At 35.6% G+C, this 22,205-nt stretch overlaps 1 protein-coding gene across 1 annotated transcript in view; it reads right to left on the bottom strand.

Annotated features, from left to right (window-relative positions):
* The window catches only part of DNAAF5 (dynein axonemal assembly factor 5), a 29,625-nt gene that overhangs the window by 3,605 nt on the left and 3,815 nt on the right, over positions 1 to 22,205 (bottom strand). Inside the window, exons 5-10 of the mRNA XM_062588624.1 lie at positions 17,008 to 17,240; positions 15,067 to 15,279; positions 12,746 to 12,889; positions 7,518 to 7,686; positions 4,581 to 4,728; positions 723 to 873 (exon numbers count right to left, since the gene is read on the bottom strand). Coding sequence (XP_062444608.1) covers positions 723 to 873; positions 4,581 to 4,728; positions 7,518 to 7,686; positions 12,746 to 12,889; positions 15,067 to 15,279; positions 17,008 to 17,240 — 1,058 coding nt within the window. The remainder of the gene's footprint in view (positions 1 to 722; positions 874 to 4,580; positions 4,729 to 7,517; positions 7,687 to 12,745; positions 12,890 to 15,066; positions 15,280 to 17,007; positions 17,241 to 22,205) is intronic.

Here is a 22,205-nt window from a genome sequence, read left to right as displayed (position 1 = left end):
TTTCATTTTCAGGATTTTTTTTTTTATATATATTTAACAATTTTCAGTGTATTTTTGAATAACATTTCTGTTAGCAAACAAGCTTCAAAAAGCCCTCTGATTCAATTATTCTTTGGTCATCATCATAGATAACATATATGCAAATACTGCCTGTTAGCAGTCAACTTCACAGTTTATACAGATATCCTTTAAGTTCCATTCAACTCCCTTTACCCTTTCCAGGCATCTTTTAGATCTCTCTCCTAGGTGGACCTCTGAGTTTCAAGGCAAACTGACTATTTTTTTCCTGCGTTACACAAAAGTATGTACCAGCTAGCTGCCGTGCTGCTGTAAATATGCTGGCTAAGGGCCCAATCCTGCCAAATATCCCAACTATTGTGTTAATAGCCTGTGATTGATATTTTGTGTTCTGTAACTGATTTTATGCTACAACAAAGACATACAAAATTTCATGGAGGTGAGTTCTACAGCTCATCATATCACTGCAGGCCTGGGTCCCTTATCACCGTGACTGTCACCCCCTAACAACTGATCATTTCCGTTATTAACATTCAATTGCAATCAATAAATTTTATTATGAAAAATGCACTTCCCTCTGAAAATATTACCCACTATTAGGATTTATTCTTTTTTTCTTACATTTATTTTGCATTTATCTTTGCATTTATTTATTTTCCTGCCTAAGATTTCAAAGTACATCTGGTAGGAAAGAAGGAATTTACCTCTTTTGGTGAAAGGATTTCACAGTGAATAAGAGCCCAAAGGCATGATACAGCTGTAGTACGGATGGCAGCTGCTGTTCTTCCAGCATGCCACGCCAGATTAGGAGCCAGTATGTCTTTTATCACAGTCTCAAGGTAACTATGGAACTGCCTAAAGCCAAAAACAAGAAAGCAAAATAAAGGTTCATGAGAAAGTGGTAAAGAGACTTAGGATGTGAGGCAGAATTTTCTGTCACAGAAACACACACACAGGCAGAATAGAAAAAAAACCAAAACCCTCTGTAAAATAAATAAATAACGTCTTATAAACCAACATGATTATAATGTCTGTGATAAGCCCTTCATAACTTAATTTTTCTAGGTAATATTTAAACAAATACTTAACATTCACAGAAGGAGGAGACTAAACTTTCTCCCACTTCAGACTATGCCCATGACTCACTCTGTTATCTTGGTAAACTACTTACCTTCTCTGTCTCATTTTCTCCACCTATGAAGTGGAGATAACACCCCATATGAATGCTGTGAGGATTCATTACTATTTGTAAAGCCCTTTGAGACTGTCAGATGAAAAGTATTTATAATGTGAAAAGTATGAATGCTATTGATGAGACCTGAATTACTGATATTGCCGTAAGTCCACACAAAATACTTCAGCTTTCCCTTGGCTCAGAAACTTGTCTCCCTCAAGAATGTGAGGTCTATAGGATTTTCTGATGGTGCCAGTCCCAATACAAGCTTGGCTTTGACTCCACCTATGCTGGACATGCTGTGTAATACTAGATCCAGAAACAACAATCTATTCTCATCACATGCACAGAAATCTGTGATTTTCTCGCTGATGTTCTTTCTACTTCCTTTACTGAATGGACTGTTATTATATTAAAAATGTTGTGAGAGCCAACAACTTGCAATATATAACATTCCCTCGTGCCCATATAATTCCAGCTCAAGCAATTTTAAATTAAGAGAAAAAAGGTACAAATGTCAGACACAAGCCTTTTTTAAAAGGACTTTTGCGTCAAGAAGATGCATCTCCCTGGCCTGAAACTAGATAATTAAGGCTGTGGTTACTCACTTTTCCTCTGTGCCTTAAAGAACAGCTGGCAGCATGCAGAACAGATTGACTAATAACAGGCTAAATCTACCTTGACCTGTGTCCCACTCTGCTTAAACTTTCAGCAGATCTGGACTGTAGCCACCTAGTGCAAAACAGCACGTTATAACCCATGTGCTTGAGAGAAAGGGAAGAAGCTGTTCCTCACTAGAAACCTCCTAGAACAGCAGGATGAAGAAGTGGCTCCCAGAGAGATGTGTCATGCCTCAGGAGGAACACAATGGACAGATGTCAACAACAAAGTACTTTTTTTTTTTTTTTTTTTTTTTTAACAGAATGAAAACATCCAGCAATGATAAGAATTGTCATAATAATACTGCATCAATGTAATAGGAAATGTAATTGCAGCTTCTTTGTGTTTCCTGCATAGATTGCATATAGAAAGTTTTTTTTTAAATCATTTTTCATCCTACTTATTTTGGCCACTAAACAGAAGTTTACTCTTTGGTGAAGTTCCCCATGTAGTCCTGCAGTGATCACCTCTCTACAAGTAATACTTGCATGACCTACCTTAATACACTTATCCGAGCGCTTTGGAGTCTTTCAGATAGAGAAACGCTATCAACCCCACTGCAGAGGCAAGAAACTTCAGACAAAGAATGAGTAAAACTGTGTGTTAAATGAGAGCTCCCTCCCATCTGTTTGATCTGTGACCCAGCCACCTTCCAGCCCTTTGTCTGGACACGAGCAGCACATCCCCGGTGAAGGAAAACAGAATGTGTCAGAGAGTACACTCCAGCCAGGGATATGGCTTGGAGCACTGGGGATCAGGACTTCACAGCACATCATGTAATATTCCTCTTGTACTGCTCAGAGATAGCTGTAGATTACAATGAGAGTAGAACAGAAAATTAAACCCAAACCTTCAAATTCTATTCTGCTCTAACATATGACATTGCTTCCAAAGAGAAAGAGCAGGAGACCAGATAACGGAAAACACAGAGAGGAAATGACAGCAAGACTAAATTGTTGATCCAGTAAATCCACTTCTGTGCAGTAAATGAACAGGACCTAATAATGTATTCTGCAGTAAATAAAGGACAGTAAACCAGGCCCTAACAGTAAACAGATAGGAAGGAGTTTTACATTCTATTTTTAGACTAAAATACATTATTACATATTTAGTAAGCATTATTACTGTGTTCAGGGCATCACAGAATGCACCAGATGACACTTCTTGGCTCCAAGGTCTTTGCATTCAAAATTAGATGATACAATTCTGAGACATAACACATTAGCTTATACTGAATAGGTAGATTCTGGAAAATTTGAAATAGTTTTCAAAGGGGTTTAACTTCTTCCTTTCTTTCAGGAAGATTCTTGCATATCTAGACTGGTCTTGTAACTACCACTTAGTTACAAGATTATTTAAACAAATAAACCATTGACTACCAGAAGATTTTTCATATGAATAAGGATTTTAACACTGGATCCTGAAAATATTGAAACACAGATAACAACAAACATAACACGAAAGTTAAAATTTTAAGTACAGCCTCGTTATATGCCATCTTAAGTATACGAGCCCAGAATCCATCAGGAAATACGTTAGCAGAGATCCTGAAGTTTACATGGAGTCCCCACCGGAAGGAAACACCTTTCTGTTTGTTTTCTTCCTTCTCTTTTTTTTCCCCCTGTTTTTAAACACACATTATAGGATGCAGGCCTAGAATATACTAAATACACATATAAAAATGCCAAAAATACGTCTACATTCAGCGTAACATGGTCTCATAGAACCTGGATAAGTATTCAACGTATTAGAATGCCCACTCTGAGTACGCCCATTTGCTCATCAGAATCATCAAAATGCTTCAAAGGTAACTGAATATTGCTAGCAAAGTACTTTTAGGTAGACTACTTCATGTGATCAATATTCAAACTTATTTTTTCAAGTTAAAAATGAAAAAAGATGCATCAAAAGATACATTTACATGCTACACACAGCAGGCAATGGGAAAAGTGGAGTAAATATGTTATCTGTATTCAGGACAACTTTGTGGTAGTGTTTGCATAACCAAGAGAGCTAAATAAATGACAAAAGGGCCCTCTTATTGGGATTGTTATAAATAGAGGGTTTTTATAAGCAGTGTAAATCACAGTTAAACTATATTTGCCATGCTTAAATAGTGCCAAGGAACAAGAGACTTTCAGCATCAGTCACTAAGAAAGTAACGATAACTCTTTACCAAACATTTAGTGTAATGCCTTTTAAACACCATATTAGACAATCAGTTTTAAACATCCATACTTTTCCAGTGTTTGATTATTTCCATTGCAGAGTTACAGGCCAAGTTTGAGGATTTAGATGTTGGCTAGGGAAAACAACAAAAATAAAGAATTCCTAAGAATCCCCACCTCATCTTTCAAATATGCATTCTTTTCAGCTATGTTTTTTGTTGTTGTTGTTTTTCTGTTTTTTGAAAAATATCTAGGTCTGCATGATATCCATTTTAAGTCTTCTATGGCGACAAAGACAGGACTACAGTAGAGAAAGCCCAGACTTCAATGATAACGACAATAAAAAAAAAAATCGTACTCTGCTTACCTCATCTACGCACTGTTAGAAATGCATATTAAGGAAAATAAGCTTTAGTAGACAGTGAGAAAGTCTTTCTGTTCCCAGAAAAGCTAAATGCTAACGCGGACACAACTATGGGGGTCAAATAATTACCATGGACATTACTTTTCAATGCTGCTTTGGTGTTCAAATGGCTGTGTGAAATTAGAACTCTACTTACCCCTGAGAATTGACAGTTTCATTTGCTTTCTGGAGCAACTGCGATAAAAGGGTGAAAAGTTTTAAGCGCATCTGAGGGTCTTTGTTTGGTTGAAGACATGTCTTAAGAACGAGAATAAAGTCATGGAGAGCTTCACCTATGACAGGACCTAGAAAATAAACATGTAAAACCTGTTTTAGATCATTAATAAGCAATTAATTTTATCTTGTATCTAAATGTTTAATATGTGATTCAATTAAGATTTGCAAGATGCTTGGTAGTACTTAACTTTCCATTCTTGCATGGCAGTTACTGATGTATTTGTGTTACACAGTATCAGGAAGCGTACAAACACTCAAGCTAACTCTCTAAGGGCAAGCCCAAGCACCAGCAGTCTTAGCCATGGCAGTGTGGTGTTCCCTGGTTCTCATTTAGAGCCAGCTGGGAATTTTCTACTACACTGCATTATATAGTGCGTACATACTAATGATATCTGCCACTTGCTGAGACCAGTGTGGTGCAAGACATTTTGGGTGGATTAGTATGTTTGGGAGAGCTAATGTTGTTTCCCGTCGTGCTCTTAGACCTTGACATTGTGCAGAAAGCTCTGGCTTTATGAACTTAATAGAAAAAAAAAAAAAAAAAAAAAAACAAAAAAACCCCAACACACTACAGATACAACTCCAAACAGCAGAACTAGCCACATTTTTATCTTCCTTCAAGTTTTTCCATATGCAGACTTCAAGGAAAGGTATTCATGACTCTAAGAGACATAGGAAAGGGCTTATGTGAAAGGATTATTGCAGTAGTATTCTTTCTTCGTGTTTAAATAATGCATATTTGAATTTTAGAAGATAATTTAAATTAGGTATGTCAAAAGTTGTACCTTGTAAAAATTCATTGTGTATTTTCCAAACTCATTTTCTAGCCTGTTAAAATTTTGACATCCTGTGATAAATTCTGTTTTTACTTCTAATCAATAAACAAAGAAAAACCAAATAGAAACAAAATAACCCCACAAAGCAAGTTGTTAACCCAACTTTTGTAGAAGTGACTTTCCCAAAGAAGAAAGAAGTTTGTGCTTTACTTTTTGATACAGATTAACAGTCAAGTGGCTTTAAATCTTTTCCTTAAAAAGAGGAAGAATACACATACACTATATACATTTTACTCTTCATACTGCTTACTGTGGAATGCTCTGTCTTCCCATTTTGCTTTTGTTTTGGGGGAGGAGAGACAATGGGGAAGGAGAGGATGGAGCGGTAACCTAAAGAACTTGGAGCACTCAGAGACCTAACTTGTTAATTCAGTGTTGTTCAGAAGTGAAACAACAAGAGCTGTAATTACAGTAGATATAAAAGTAAAATCAAATGCAAAAAAAAAAAAAAAAAAAAAAGCCATTTGCTATAAATTACTTTCCTCTAGAGCTTCAGCAGTTTCAGTTTCTTGTGCTACACTTTCCACTGAACTCTAGTCATTCAGAAAATCCTCCCAGAAAAAGACACACAATACTTTGGCATTTCTGATGACAAGAACATTTTGTCACATGTAAAATGGATGGATTGAAATATTCGAGATTCCAAAACAATTGAATTACATCTGGAAATGCACTGTTCAAAACTCAAAAAATCTTCAGTGTCTAGACTTAAGCCGCACAGGGGGCTAACCTGCAATTTGCTAAATTTCCAGGCCAACAAATAGGTCTTTATTTTCATAACATTTATTCAAAATACATTGCTTCATGCAAGTTCTGAGGCATTGTTAAGACACTATTACATCAAACTGATAACAGTAAATTCACTAGATGAAAAATAAACAAAGCAATCCAGATCACTAATTTTTGTATAAACTTACATTCCCGAAAAACAGGAACAACTGAGAAATTGGAAATGGGTAAACCTGATTAAATTGACTAAAAACAACATTATGTGTGAGAAAGAAAAAAATTAGCTCTGGGAGCTGCTGTGTCAGACAGAAAACACAGACAATAGCATATTACCACTGTGGGGTGCAAGCCAAAACATTGTCCAGACATCTTATGATTTATTTGCCATTAAGCAAAACAGAGACAACTGTCTAGAAGTTCCTCAGGCATGGAAAGAGGAGTGCAAATATACAGAAATGTTGGCCACCCAGAACTTTTTTCTTTTTCCTACAGATGAAACGAATTTGTACTTATGCTTGTTGCTGCGCAAAGAAAGATGGTAGGTTCCTCAAATATGCTTTTAGAGGCTTTTTTTGAGATTAAAGGCTAAAAGCAGAAGATATAGTTAATTAAAACATATCCATCCACATTTAACTATATGCAATATAGATATCTGTAACAGAAGTAGATGTTTATATTATCTTCATAGTCAACAGAAAAGAAAACATGAAACAAATACAAATTTCTTGAGAGTAATATTTTAATGATCTAAAAAGAGACATCCAGGTCAAAAGAACTGACTGCCTCTTCCTCCCTTGCTTATAAATGCAATTTGGAGAGCTGCCTCAGATATATCTTCACTGTGGACATCTAAAATTAGGTGAAATGCATCCCAAAATGTTTCCTAACCTATATGTAGTAGTGCATAGGATTACTAGTGTGTTCAGGAATAAAAATGAGGAAACGTTTGTACAGAGACCTAGAATCTTTAATTAGATTAATGACTAGGTGGGGAGAAGGAAAGAAAGGGGTAAGATAAGATACATCTTTTTGCCTCCCTATTATCCATACCCATTTCATTAACCTAAGAGTTTAGTGTTATACAAATGTTTTTAGCATACTTCTAGCAGCTGACAATCCAAAAGACTCCGTGGCTGCATCAACATTTCATTTTTGCTTTTCAACGTATGCTTGTCAAGTTTCTGAATGCTAAACTACATATTATAAGACAAAACGTATCTGCATGCTATGGAGATTATTACTTTATTTTTTTAGAACTAGATAAGCCATCACGCTAACTAAATAAGTCATACCTGAATGAGTTGCGATGACATCTAACTGTAATAATTCTGGAGAATAACAGGTCCAGCAGTTATGGGATACCGAAACCCATTCCATAAGCTGAATTATATGCTGTTTGTAGAGATTAAGCAAGCCATCCAATTGCTGCACTTCAGCTAATGAACACATTGTTTCCTCTACCTGTTAAAACCAGAGACAAGATATCTCAAATTAACTGGAATAATATTTAAAGAAAAAAAACTTACTTTCTAAAAATACATGATTGTGCTGCTAAGAACAGGAATGACAAGAAGACTTCTGTATTTTCTATTTGCATGATCATGACTGATATATACCTTCTTCCCATACTACATCTGTTTACTTTAAACTGAAGCAGAATATATCTTGATTTCAAAAAAGATATATGGAACACAGCAATGCAATAGCAGAACAAAAGAACATCTAAGCCATGTAAAAAGTTTTTAAAATGAACCAAATTATAAACCAGTTCCTATTAGAATAGTTTTAGAGCTGTAGTGATTTTCTCCTCAACCTTAAACATTTATGGAAAGGTGATTTCTCATACCTACATCTAGCTGGATATGGCAGACTCCAAGAACTATTGTTGCTACGACACCAGGATGACTTTTTTTTTTTTTTTTTTTTTTTTTTAATTACATGAGGTGCTATCTCTTTCCAGTAGCTGGGCATCTTCATTACTAAATTTTCAACTTTTGTTACTTAGGAGAAATACCAAAATTTACCATAACCTTTGAACTATATTCTTATTTACATTTAGACAATTCTATGAAAAAAGCAAATAAAACATGTACCTAAGAGAACTACTAAACAAATGCCAGATACACTCACGTTAGGTAAGAAAGCTTGTCTTTTCCTAATCTTATGGCAGATGGATATAAAATCAGGGATAAATTGGCTTCTACAGCTCCCGAAAATCCCCTACCAGACGTATAAAACTAAGGAAGGGGATTAAAAGTATGATGAAATAGGTATCTATAGTTTTACTGGTTTTAGCACATAGTGACAAAAAGTAAGGAGCAAGACACAGTTAGATCCCTCTCAGAGTAGTAACATATGACATCAGCACAGTATCTGATTTTAGAAGTGGAAAATGTAGTACGGCACTATGGGTAACACCATTTGACTTCAAGTGGTTCAGTAGAGCTAAAAATTGTATTCATATTTTTAGTATTTTTAAATTCAACTCAACTAGACAAACTCACTAAAACATGTCTGGGACCTTAGAATATTGCAGACTAATAACTTGCCAGACAAAAAACATTATTATGAAAGTACCAGAGGTGGAGAAAATAGATGATATTTCTAGGGAAAAAATATCATCAGGATTTGCTAAGGACAAAGGTTACTCTTAAAGCAATTTTATTTGCCTCAAGCACAATGTATTTCTCCTTCCTGGAAAAGTTCTGTCAGCCAGTCAAAACAAGTTGGGATAACTTGTGTCTAGAATACTCACTTACCTGTAAATAAATCATAACATTTTACCTGAGAGAACATGTCTAAGACAGAAACTGTTCCCTATCACCTAATAAACACTCTCCAACTCTTTCTTCTTTTTCCTCCCCATTAAACAAAGTACAAGGTACCTGTACAAGGTACATTTATAACCAATGGATACAATAGCAGCACTGTTGGTGCTTCAACAGATGTTTCAAAATAAACCATTAAATAAGAAGTTTTATGTATGTAATAAAAAAGTAGGAGAGAAAAAGTTAAATCCACTGACAGACATACGTATACATTCTCATTCAGTCTTTTGATACCTCCCAGTTTGAAATCTGCAACTGTGACTTTATTTTCTATATTGGAAAGCCAGCAAGTTTAATGATGCATTATTTTCACTCTAATAATCAACATGTGTCTAAACAAGAACCAAGATAGCACAGCACTCTAGCAATAGGCATAAGGTAGGTGCACACAGTCAAGTGAACATGTATTGTACATACCTAACAGACTAGCAGCTGATACAGCTTCAGTCTGTTTGGGACTATAAATCATAATAACTGATTGCTCAGTCTTGATCTTTTTCCTCAGGACAAGCATCCCCAAGCAATTAGAAACACTGATGAACACCAAGTAGAGGAGCCAAAAATCAGGAAAGTAGGAAGAGTGCAATATTCACTCACAAACAGATCACATTGATGGAATATCAGTTGTTGCTTCAGGTATCTCCCTGATCTTCTGTCTCCTTATATTATAGCTTGAATTGAGGTTCTATAATGCAAATGTTTGAATAATTTGCTTACACTCAAAATCTTTTGATCCTGAATCATAGAGTCAGCAAGCTTGGAAGGGACCTCTGGAGACCATCTAGTCCAACCTGCCTGCTCAGCAGGGTCACCTAGAGCATGGTAGACAGGGTTGCATCCAGGCGGGCCTTGAAGATCTCCACAGAAGGAGACTCCACAGCCTCTCTGGGCAACCTGGTCCAGCGCTCTGTCACTCTGACAGGGAAGAAATTCCCCCTCATGTTCAGGCAGAACTTCTTGTGCTTCAGTTTCTGCCCATTGCCTCTTGTCCTGTCACATGGGACAGCTGAAAAGAGTTTGTCCTCACCCCCTTGACACCTTCCCTTCAGGTACTTGTACACATTGATAAGATCCCCCCCTCAGTCTTCTCTTCCTCAGGCTGAAGAGGCCCAGCTCTTGCAGCCGTTCCTCATAGGGCAGGTGCTCCAGCCCTCTGATCGTCTTCGTAGCCCTACGCTGGACTCTCTCCAGAAGCTCCATGTCTCTCTAGTTCCGGGGAGCTCAGAACTGGACACAGTACTCAAGATGAGGCCTCCCGAGGGCTGAGTAGAGGGGCAGGATCACCTCCCTCCACCTGCTGGCAAGTCTTCCTAATGCACCTAACGATACCATTGGCCTTCTTGGCCACAAGGGCACATTGTTGGCTCATGGTCAACCTGTCATCCACCAGCACTCCCAGGTCCTTCTCTGCAGAGCTGCTCTCCAGCAGGTCAGCCCCCAGCTTGTACTGGTGCCTAGGGTTATTTTTCCCCTAGGTGCATTTGCCCTAGTTGAACCTCATGAGGTTCCTCTCTGCCCAGCTTTCCAGCCTGGCCAGGTCTCTCCGGCAGCACAGCCCTCAGGTGTATCAGCCACTCCTCCCAGCTTGGCATCATCAGCAACTTTGCTGTGGAGGCACTCTGTCCCCTCATCCAGGTTATTTTCTGAACAATAAATTTCTACTTGTAAAGCTAGATGTAATCCATTTGTTCTATATAGTCTTAAACTATTTTAATAGGGACTTCTTGGCTTCTGCAAGTTGTACAACTCACTTTGAAGTTTTAGGACACTGAGTAACTGGAGAAATAATTAAAAAGAAAAAGAAAATCAAGCTGTATTTATCTTTGTGACAAACTTGAAATATTACAATTATGTAATCCTGCTGCCAGAATTCCTATCTGTCTAGCTGAAAGATAGGCTAATGAGAACAAGGATTTTCATCCAAAGTACTGTCAACTTTAAAAATTATCTGTAAATGCAGGAACATCCTAACCCTTTAATAATCTTAGGAGATTAAATTTACCATATATGAAAACCAGGATTTATCTCAATAAAACTGCTTTCTTTGTAGAAGAATGGATTTGTAGGCTTTTAAATGGGCATTGTCCGCTTTATAGATCACTGTAGGGCTAAACAGACAAAACATCCCAGAAGAATCTGCCCGAGACTTCCTTGGACAGACTTTTTGTTTAGAAAGAAACAAAACAAAACAAAAAAAAAAAGAAAAAGAAAAAGAAAGAAAAGGAAGAGCCAAAAAACCTCACCCTCACACTGGCTCTCTTTGTGACAGGTCTTTGTGCTGTACTTCCTCGTCGTGTAAACTCTTTCCAGTATTTGTTTTGAGCTTTGTTCCATTTTGCTTTATTTCAGAAAAGCTTTCTAAGAGCGTGTCTATTTGGAGGCAGCCTGTCAACTATGGAGCCATAAATACTGATGGTACAAAGGCCTATGGAATACCATGCCTGGGAGCAACAGAAAAGGAAGTAAAAACGCCATCACATTTAAGGAGCATTTTGGGGTGGGAGGGGAAGAAAATGAAGGGCAGAAGGAACTCAGGTCGTGTTCATACTACATAAGGATGGCTTGCTGATTTACTTAACATGTAGTTTGGGGAAGTAGGAGAAAGAGAGAAATAAAGGGAGTGAGATAAAGCTTAGACAAAACGTTCATCTATTAATTATCAAAGCATCTACACATATTCTAGATTTTAAAACATTCCTATAACGCTTAAACTTTTGGTTCAAGTGAGAAGTTAAAAGGTCAGCTACAGTAAATCAGTCTGATATCTATCTTAACATTAAAAACAAAAAAATTTGAAAAACCCACAAAAACACATGTACATGAACCTCAGCTTTAATCTCATCCTAATCCTAGCACTGCCCTGTTTTCCAGTTCCATAAAAGAAGTAACCTGTAAGACACTAGCCTCTGTCTCTACTAATCTTCGCTACAGCCCTGTGTATTTGCAGGATCCAATACTAAACTGAGATCTTCAAACTGTTGCCTGGAAATAGCTGCAGCACCTAATGACCAGTTTGATCTGTTACTGGTAAAGCAGAAAAGTCAATATTTTGACAAAAGATAACATTCATAGGTCTCTCGGCCTTTGCAGTTGCTTCTAAATATTAAGTAACCTCCAGAACACTGCCAGAGAGATATTTGCAGAGGAGTTTAATGGCTAAACACAGAATTCAAATTAGATCCATGGAGTTTGGAGCTTTCCCTGATGTTTTTTTTTTTCATTCCAACAGAGTGAATCTGAAGAACTTATATCTATATGTCTATCCATTAAATTTCTACACATTTGAAAGATTGTTTGATATATTTAAGATGTACACCAACACACATGTATGTGCAAGCGAAAGATAAATAATCCTCCAAACAAAATTAGTAGCTTAGTCCAAGTACATATAAATTCGATTTTAATGATTTGTGCTACCGGGGAATTTGCCTGTAACTGTTTTTCTCAGATTAAAAACCAGTGTAACTTCAATCACAGAAAAGGACAATGCCAGGCAAAGAACACAGCCAAAGTCATATAATATGAAATAATTTCTAACTCCACCAGTCTTTGTCAATGAGCTCTTAGTTAGAAAGTCTTGAGGTTCAAAGTCTAACAGAAAGAAAATTAATTACAACACTACTTAAACAAAATGTCTTATCAAGAGTAAAAGTCAGAACTTTACAAAAATATTAAAACAGTTCATAGTTTACCTTATCTTTAAGGTGCTGAGAACATGGTATTGCCAATACTGCCACCAAAACTCTCATTAGCTGCAAGCTAATTTCTTTGCAGTCTTCCTGGCATACTTCAATCAATGCTTGTACACAACAAAGCAACTGTTCCATGTAAAAGACCTATTTTTAATAAAAGCACAAAAGGTATTAAGTTTCGTTAGAAAATATTACACATTCTCTTTAAGAGAGGTATGGCAACAAGTTTGAAAGTCATATAATCTACTACATTGGGAACACATCGATCATTTTGTGTTAGTTCTTTTAATGAACTTCATTTTGGTTTTGATGACCCATATTCTACTTTTTATAGAGCACAACATAATATTCCTCTTGTGCCTTTTGTTTCTATTTGTTCTTGCCTGTTAACAAAATAAACGACCCTCCTCTTAATCACAGAATTGCTCTGCTGTGAATAAAACATCAAATCCTTTTGTAATGTTTTCCAATAGTACTTTCTTATTCTGAAGTGCAATTTGTTAATTAATAACGTATGTTATATTGCTTTCAAATACTGTTCTGTGCCTGACTATTTTGAATTGAAAAATAACGGTTAAATAAATAAAACTAGAAAACCTCATGGTCTGCTTTTATCTCAGCTAATTTATCCTGATTGTTGCAATAAAATGCACGTTATCTTGATCCCACTGAAACCAATGGAAGTCAACATTCTTGTTAGCTTGCAGGAACTTCTATGATTAAGTGCATCAGATATTCCATGAGTCTATCAGATTACATTAAACTTAGCATCACTAACAGAAGAAGCCATTGTTATAACCTCCACTTTCAAAAAATAAATGAAGTCTAGGAATAGGTTAACTGTAAGTGTTATTAATCTCGTGGACGTGGTCAATCCTTAGCTAAACAGTATCTGTGCACCATTTGATTTCTAAAATAGAGAGGGATTGTTTTTCAAGACCAAAGGCTAGAACAATTCTGTCAAAAGCTTCAGCTGCAGATGAATGTGTCTACTGTGTGTAATGCTAAATGGAAGTGGTGAGCTTAAGACCTCATAGCAATTTTGCAGATATACTCCAGAGAATTGATGTTGGAACAATCAGGTTACAGTGCTTCCTGATCATCACAAGCTTCACAGAGATTTGGGTAAATTCTCTGCATCGCTGATACACATTCCATTAGGGAAGAACCTAATGAGGGAAGAACTTCAAATGTATATCTTATATTGACTTAAAAAGACAATTACACTAGATTCAGCCTACACACACGAATAACTCCCTTAAAGAGAAGTCTGAATCTAACACAAAGTTTTAAAGATTTTTCTGAAGACACAAGAGTGGGCCTTTTTTGGTTATCTTTAGAGGCCTTATAGGGTTCTGCTGGAAAGAAAGCTTGGGTTTCATGTATGGGGAAATTAAAGATTCTTATTGTGCATCTGTAACAGCTCTATTTCTGGATCCTGACAACTCCTGGAAAAAGAAGCAAAAAAATGCTGAAAGCTATCAATCTCCACTGGAAACTCTTATCTCTTTATATAACAATCAAGAAACAGTCCTCAAATACTAGAATGAAAATCGTCTTCAGGTTCGGCTACTACTTATGTCTATATTTGGAAGCAAATTTCTGATTTATGAAGAGTCTTCCTCTTAGATGCTCAGTTAGAGAAGCAACACAGCCTAATAAGCTTACAAAGCATGCTCTTAAAGGTACATGTAAACATACTGGTATGTACTTTTTAAAACAGAGAATAATAATACCAAAAATACAAAACAAGAGTAGACATTAAAAGGGAACATTCCTTGGGAAACCTGGCACACCTATCACTACCAACTGAAAAGCTGAAAAACAATGAGGATTAAAATATATGCTCTTGTTTGGCCTGTGAACACAAAGCATTTCAAAACACGGGTTAAATCCTGCCTCTGGATCAGCCTAAGTAGTTCTGTATTAGTATATACTAAACAGTTTTTTCTCTCTCCCATCATGCTTCCTTGTTTTCCTCCCACTATCTGAAGTAACTTACAGCAGTTCTCAAACTTGGACCCACACCTGCTGAGTGTGTGCTGAGACAATGGTTTGTCAATAAGTTGTCGGGAATGAAACAGTAGATTTGACCAGGAGATCATGACGAGGAAAAGGACAGAAGAAAGCTTAGGGAGCATAAGGAAGCTCCTGACCTTGTCTCAAACGCAGTTCCACAACTATATCCTGAGATAGGACAGGGTGGGTGTGCAAGACAGAGATAGGAAAGGGAACAATTAGGGAGAGCAAGGGAAAAAAACAAATTGAAGAACTACTGGTCTAAAACTTGTTACTGCTGTGAATTTTCCATTTATCCTTACCTCTTCAGATCTTTGACATATCTCAGCTTTTGACAGTGCATTGCCAAGATCAGTCAAATGAGGCTTTAAGATTTCTTTTGGGCTACCACGAATCACTGCAGTTAGAATCATTATGTAAGATGGCATAGGTGTTTTCTCAAAGGCTGATGTGATTAACTTCAAAGATACCTTAGGGTTGACAAATGTTCCAATCAATTCTGCTGCTTTCACGCACTGAAAGAAAAGAACAATAATAACTTGAGGATTTTTATGCAAATGAAGTCCATTCAACATAACATGGTCTTTTTCTTTCTTCTTCTTCTTCTTCTTTTTTTTTTTTTTTTTTTTTTTAATGATTCCAGCTGTTATTTTAAATGCTTCAGCAATTTCCTTGTAGGCCTTTTCCACTAACTCAGTAATGATTATACGCATGAAAAAAAATTATTGATATCTGCTCAGTAAGCACATAATGAAACATGCAAGCACTCTTCTCAGCATCAGACTCAAATTTCCATGAGAAAGTAAGGTACAGGAACGAAGCATACAACCTCCAGTGTAATAAAGGCTAGCTTAGAATAACCAGATATCTCAGATTTACTGTTTAGACTTTTTCCTCCAAATGTTCTGAGGAAGGAACAAAAGGAATTTTTGTTACTGTACTACATTTTGACACTGACATATAGCCACACTAGTTTAGTGTGGAAGCACTGCCATGTGGGAAGTGTTCACTGATTTCACTCTCTTACTCTTTTAACAAAAAAGGGCTTCAATTATTAGACATACTGGAATGCTATGTATCCACATGAAATGCCATTACTCCAGAGCTGATGCCTAGTATTTTCAGTCATGTGCGATAGAAAGATATGGTCAATGAATGTGCAACTACTTGTGCAATATAAGCATTTTTTAAACCTCTTAATTTAATGATTGGCTCATTAAAACCTGAAATCTTAAAAGCTTATATATGAATGGAAATAAACTTTGAGCTAGTGATTTAGCTATTGTTGTTTAATTGCATCTAATTCATCTTTAAATCATGCTAGGTTTTAGTCTCAATGGAAACACGTAGCCATGAGTTTTATAGTTTCAATCTGTACAATATATAGTTGGACTACTTGCATCCAGTATGTGGAAACACACTACTCATTTCCCAAAGCAATAAAATTTGCTAGTTAAAAAAAAAATACAAGAATCTTTGGTTATACATATGTTCTCTTGGTCATATAGAGCTATGAACAGTTTTTTTCCTTAAATTTGCAAAGAAAATACGCATCATCTGTATATTCTCTGATAAATTTATCTAGTGTCTTCAACTGTGTGTTTTATTGATTTATTATTGACTAGAGCATTGACAGCATCAACTATCTGATAAACTATTAAGAGAAAAAAAGATACGAATCATTCCTGTACAAACAATTAAAAAAAAGACATCATTTTATAAGTAGTAACAGAAATATTCAAACATTGAATATAGATATCAAATGGAACAAGCATGCTTCAATGTTTGGCTGGATTTATGGCTGGATTATGTACTAGGAAGAGATAAGTAAAACTAACTAAAAAGGGCATGGACTGCTTTTTCTGCTTTTTTTCTTTTTTAAATAGAATTTGTTACCCCCACAGCTTTTACACTTTAATCTGCTGCTTATGATTTTTATAGTATCATTTGTTATCACTGCTTCACTGGGTTAGTACAAGAATTTAACATTATTTGAATAACTTTGTCATTGATCTTCATACCAGTAATACAAGAATATTTTAGTGTCATACCTATAATATCTGTGTGTTTAACATTCACAAAAATATTTTTAAAATTTGAGCCTGATACTTCAGGCATGGGCAATTCCCAGTGAACTACTGTAAGGTGAACCCTCAGAAGACATACTCATGACTATTAAAGATGGGGTCTTTATTTGAAATACTGTAGGTAATCTGTCTTTAAACAGAATAAACAGAACTTACATTCCTAACTACATCGCTTTCTTCATCTGTGCACGCGCGGTACAAAGTTCTAAGCAGCAGCTCCATGTGTTGCGTCATATGATCCTCTGCATGCAACAATAGTATGTACAGAAGCTGAGATGCTTTTATTCTTGTGCTTTCAACCCAGTCTGTTATATCATAACAGAGACCTGGGAGAATTTTGGAGAGGTTTCTTGAAACAAGCTCCCGACAACCTAGTCCTGGTCGAGTCACTAGGAAAAAATAAAAACATGTATGAAAGGAAAGCCAATGTACATTAAGTCTTAGAAAAGTTCAAAGACAATGATGAGAGTAAACATCTGCTTCAGCATGGAATAAATATTCCAACTGCTGCTGAGGATTTCACCTGTGCAAGCTGTATTGTCTTTCATATATGTTGCAAAACTTAGACTCCACACAATCTCAGAGAAGTTATCTATTTATTATTGGATGATGATTTGGCATATCTATTTAAAGATGCTTACAGAAGAGGAAAAGAAAATGAACTTAAATATGGGACATCATCCACTTTGGAAAATGCAGCTCAATTTCTCCATGTTATAATTAATGACTTAAATATAATCTGAAGAAAACAAAAAAAGGAAGAAGTCACAAATACCACAAGCAACCTAAACTGCAGCAAAACAGATGATGTCAATTTTGCACTCTAAAAGAAAAGCTAAAACTGTATCTAGAAATATGAAAGTAGAAAGGAAGGTTATCAGCCAAAAGAGCAGTCTGCAATACTGGATGTGAAAACAAAAAGTTAAGAAAATGGCACTGAAATAGTAAATTAAAAATTACAGTAGAAATCTAAAACCATTCTAAAAACATCCTGAATATTTTATATAAGAAAAACACCATAAATCTTCACTAGAAAATCCTATTCCTAATGGTCTTTACAGAAGAATACATTTGTAGCAAGCAGTTGCATAGCACTTTCTAAATACCAGCATTTTGTCCTATTAATAGGAGTTCTATCCCTTTAAAGAAACTACTGTATCACTTTCTCTAGCTGCTTTGTGAAGTGATAACTATGATCTTATTCTGTATAAGTAGGGGAACAAGCAATATGGACATTTTCATGCAGATATAACTACCTATAAGAATACACACTTTAATCATTTCTGTTTAATTCTAACCCTTACAATTATTTGTATGAGTACTGTGTAATACGACTTGTATGACTCTTGTGTAACAGATTAAAAATACCATCGATTTTATTAGCTCAATCACAAATACCATAGAATCTCTTTGCTAAACTTATTTTTTTTTAAGAAACAGCAGCTCGTGCTGACACATCTCTTTAATCTCTAATTTGCATATTAAGTAGCATATTTAAAAATAAAGTTAAAGATAATCACAGAATAATTGAGGTTGGAAGGGACCTTTGGAGACCTGGCCCAACTCATTATATAATATTTTATACAAAGTTGGAAAGGTGGAAAAGTGAGAAGGGTTTGTGGAGGTTTTTTTTTTTTTTTTTTTTTTTTTTTTTTGATTATATCTTAGCTCATTTATAGATCACTGAGACCTAGAGAAGAAACTTTATCAATACTACAAGCAGCTATCATGCCACCACTGCTGCACTTTACACATCAAACTACACGAGTGCTTTCCAAAGAACTGCAATTGACTTTTTAAAATTACTTGTTTATTTTACAGCTGAGATTTTGTCTTTTTAAAATTGTGCACGTTAAAAAAAATCTTTTTAAAAAATCAATAAATTTATTACTACCACCTGCTAAGTTCACATACTGTTTTAAGAGAAAATTTATTCATTTTGAGTTATCAAAAAGACACGCTGAATGTGCCATTACACATTATATTCTTGATATTGAGTTATCCTTGTAAACTCTTAGAAAAGAAATGAATGGGTTATTTTAGAATATTTTCCCGCACTGGTCCTTGTAGCTACAAATGCTAAGAGAAAAACTGACTGAAGTGGTACAACAAATATAAAGGCTTAAAAAACACCTATGAGATACTTAGAGTAGAAAAAAATAAATATCAAGACATGAATTGCTACTTTGGATTATGAAAACTGACAATGAATAGCAAAAAGTCAATTAACGAAATCAACTTGAGAGAACACACACAGACTGGTGTCCTATTTGGCATGAGGCAGAATTTCGTTTAAACAATTTGGATGATTCTTTACCCGCAGTTTCCTTAATTTCAGGTGTTCAATGCAGACATTTACACCTGTAGCTAGTCCCGTCAAAGATCTCCCTGCTATAAACTGTCTGCACCTGTATCCTAAGGCAGTGACTGTTGTTGCTCCATCGGAAAGCTGTTCAGTTGGCCGGATGGCACCTAACACTAGGTCTGCCTTTACTTTTCCTCCAGTCTGCAATATCTGTCACCCTGAGATCAAAACACAGCGAGGCTCATATGTTCTGACATATGATTGAGAATAGGAAAAAAGATTGTTAAGTAAAATGTACTATAACTCAGAATTGTAAAAAGATATTCCTGAATGTTGAATATTCAGCTGTAAGTCAGAAGAAATAGTTCCAAAGTGTATAATAGGATGATGATATATTTTAACAAAACCCTGAAATGTGTGAAAAAAGAAAAGAAAAAAAGGTGGGGTAGGGGTTAATAACAATTCATCTGTAGACTAACGGTAGTAAGACACCGCAAATTATTACTTGGAATTAAAGCATAGTAGACTCTTTGACATCAAAGTATTATATCTGTAAGGTTAAGTAGCCAATCATCCTCTTATTTTTCTTCTCTTTTGTCAAAAAAGGCTTGAGTATTAGCAAGAGATGCAATCTGGAAGCAAAGATAAGCAGCTGGAAATTATATCTGAAAGTTCTCATTAACTCAAGATTCAAGTCCAAAATTACCAGGTCATTTCTTTAGAATGTTTGGCAGTTATGTATATATAATCACAATCCAAGTTAAGCCAAGCCTTAACTGCACAATTTCAGCAAGCAAGATGCATGAAAAATCAATTAAATGCGGGATTGGAGCGTTGCCCAAATTTGTAAAGCATATTCATTAGGCTAAGAAGATTATTTCAGACAGCTCAGAAGCAATGATTGGTTGGTGAAGCAGATCTCTTTTCCATCTATCAAAATTCTATTGAAGCAATTGCATGGAGAATGTACTGGAAACAATAAGCAAGTAAATAGAAGAAAAGCTTAAATGTAACTATAATTTGGACCAGTTCCACTTCCGTGATAAAGCTTAGCATTGTTCTTTATGTATCAGTTTAACTGCTGAAATAATTGATAGGTGTCCCTTTCTAAAAATGGTCTACACACACACACAGCAGAAAAAAAACAACATACAGAAAATCAGAAGTATTAGCAACATAAATAGTAACAACTGGGGACTAGCACTTTAAGCCTTTTCTTTCACCGATCCTTCCTCTTCCTCTCCTTCACTCATCTGAGTACAGGCAAACTGCAGTGTTTTTCACAGCTGCTGAGACAGTTTTTGTGATCTTTCAGTATCAGAACATCAGCTACAATGTCATTAAAAAGGATGAACACATTAATGTCCTACACTGTATCACGGCCATTACAAAATAAGTGATTGGAGCTTAAATGCTCAACTTCAGCATTTTATTTATGTTCAATTTACATACATAAACATATAAAATATAAACATGCATCTAACTAGTGACAATTTTTTCTCCATCACTAGCAGAAATAAAAGCATTCCTTACCACTTACAGGCTCCTAATGCAATACTATAACTTACTTCATAGAATAAGGAAAAAAAAAAAAGTTATTCTTTCTGTAACAGATCAACCTGACCATCTTCAAAGTGAAACAGTTCTGTCAAACTAGTCAGCAATATGAAGTGCCTCCCCTTTCATTCAAACATTGCTGAGTAAAACAATTCTAAGAAAGCGTAATTTCAAAGGAAAAAGGACTCCGGAACCCACTGTCATGCAAAGTATTTTGCTGCTGGAGATTCTGTGAAACGATTGTCAGGTAAGCATAAGTCAAACATGAACCTGTTCTTTCACACCCAAAGAGTTTTTGTTCTAATAAATATAAGTATAGAAATCAATAAGTGACCCATTTTAATCCTCTCTCTCACCAATAGCCATATGCATGTTTTTAAACATGAACTTTGCGAACCCGAGACAGGAAACAAGCTTCACGCTACTACAAATATGTAATTTAAAAAGCTACCTACAAATCATGTGGTGCTAAAAAGTAATGCCAGTGCTGTATATCTTGTTTTCTGTGGATAATAAAGGAAACTACCCTTTCTGTTCCCATGTCATTCATGTATGCTTGCAGACTTCATACCTAGTGCCTTACAGTGGAATTTGAAAACATTTTAATGCAAATTTTTCTTCCATGAAAATTCTTTAGATCATTAATGTTGTGTCTTGTTTTCATTATTAAAACAATAAATAAGGCTCCTCGTTCTCCCTTCCTTTCCATCATGTCTATGCCTTTTTTCCATCTGGCTGCTGGCTTGTGTAGAAGTTATTGCTACTTTCTGCCTCATTGTTTTCTCTCTTTTTCAATACAGGCATTTTCATTTCTCTCACTCAAAATGTATTTAGGGATTAATGTAAAAAATGGATTTTGTTGCTGAACAATAGTTTTGTATATACTAGTAACTGGAAGCGGCAATAAACTCCGTTCTTTATTTTTTGCAGGCAAGAAAGCCTGCAAACAACCTCTCTCAATGCATATACTTTTTTTTTAATATAAATTCTCAGAGTTTTGTTGAAATAGTATGTACAAGAATATCTTAGTCCTAAGCTAAGTACATTTAAAAAGCGTGACAACAGAAAACATTTCAAGCTAGATGGAAAGATATGTTTCCCAAAGTCAAAGAACCTAAAAAAAAAAGTTGCTCAATTAATTGTGCGTTTTCAGTATAATAAGTAGTAAACACTAATTAATCCTGCACAGGAACATAGGAGGTGAGGGGAATGCCTAAGTCTTTTGATATAGCTCCTGACTTTTCAGAAAACTAACTAATAAACCTATTCATGTCTCAATTACTTAGATTTTTTTTTTTTTTTGGCAGCTCATGGAAAGCTTGTATTCTTCTGTTCTATGTAAAATAAAATTCTGCACAATCATAATATTCTATCCACAATTATAATATAGTATCTTAGAGATACTGAAGTTTACTTCAGTAAAAAGTTACTTAAGTAAAATGTGACTCTTTTCAGAACTGAAAAGATTTTTACAGAGGAGAAATTCCTTCCT

The sequence above is a fragment of the Rhea pennata genome, chromosome 15 (genome assembly GCF_028389875.1).
Source record: "Rhea pennata isolate bPtePen1 chromosome 15, bPtePen1.pri, whole genome shotgun sequence".
NCBI classification, from domain to species: domain Eukaryota; kingdom Metazoa; phylum Chordata; class Aves; order Rheiformes; family Rheidae; genus Rhea; species Rhea pennata.
Note: the sequence above shows the minus strand (reverse complement) of the source record. Positions and strands in the feature narration are given on the sequence as shown.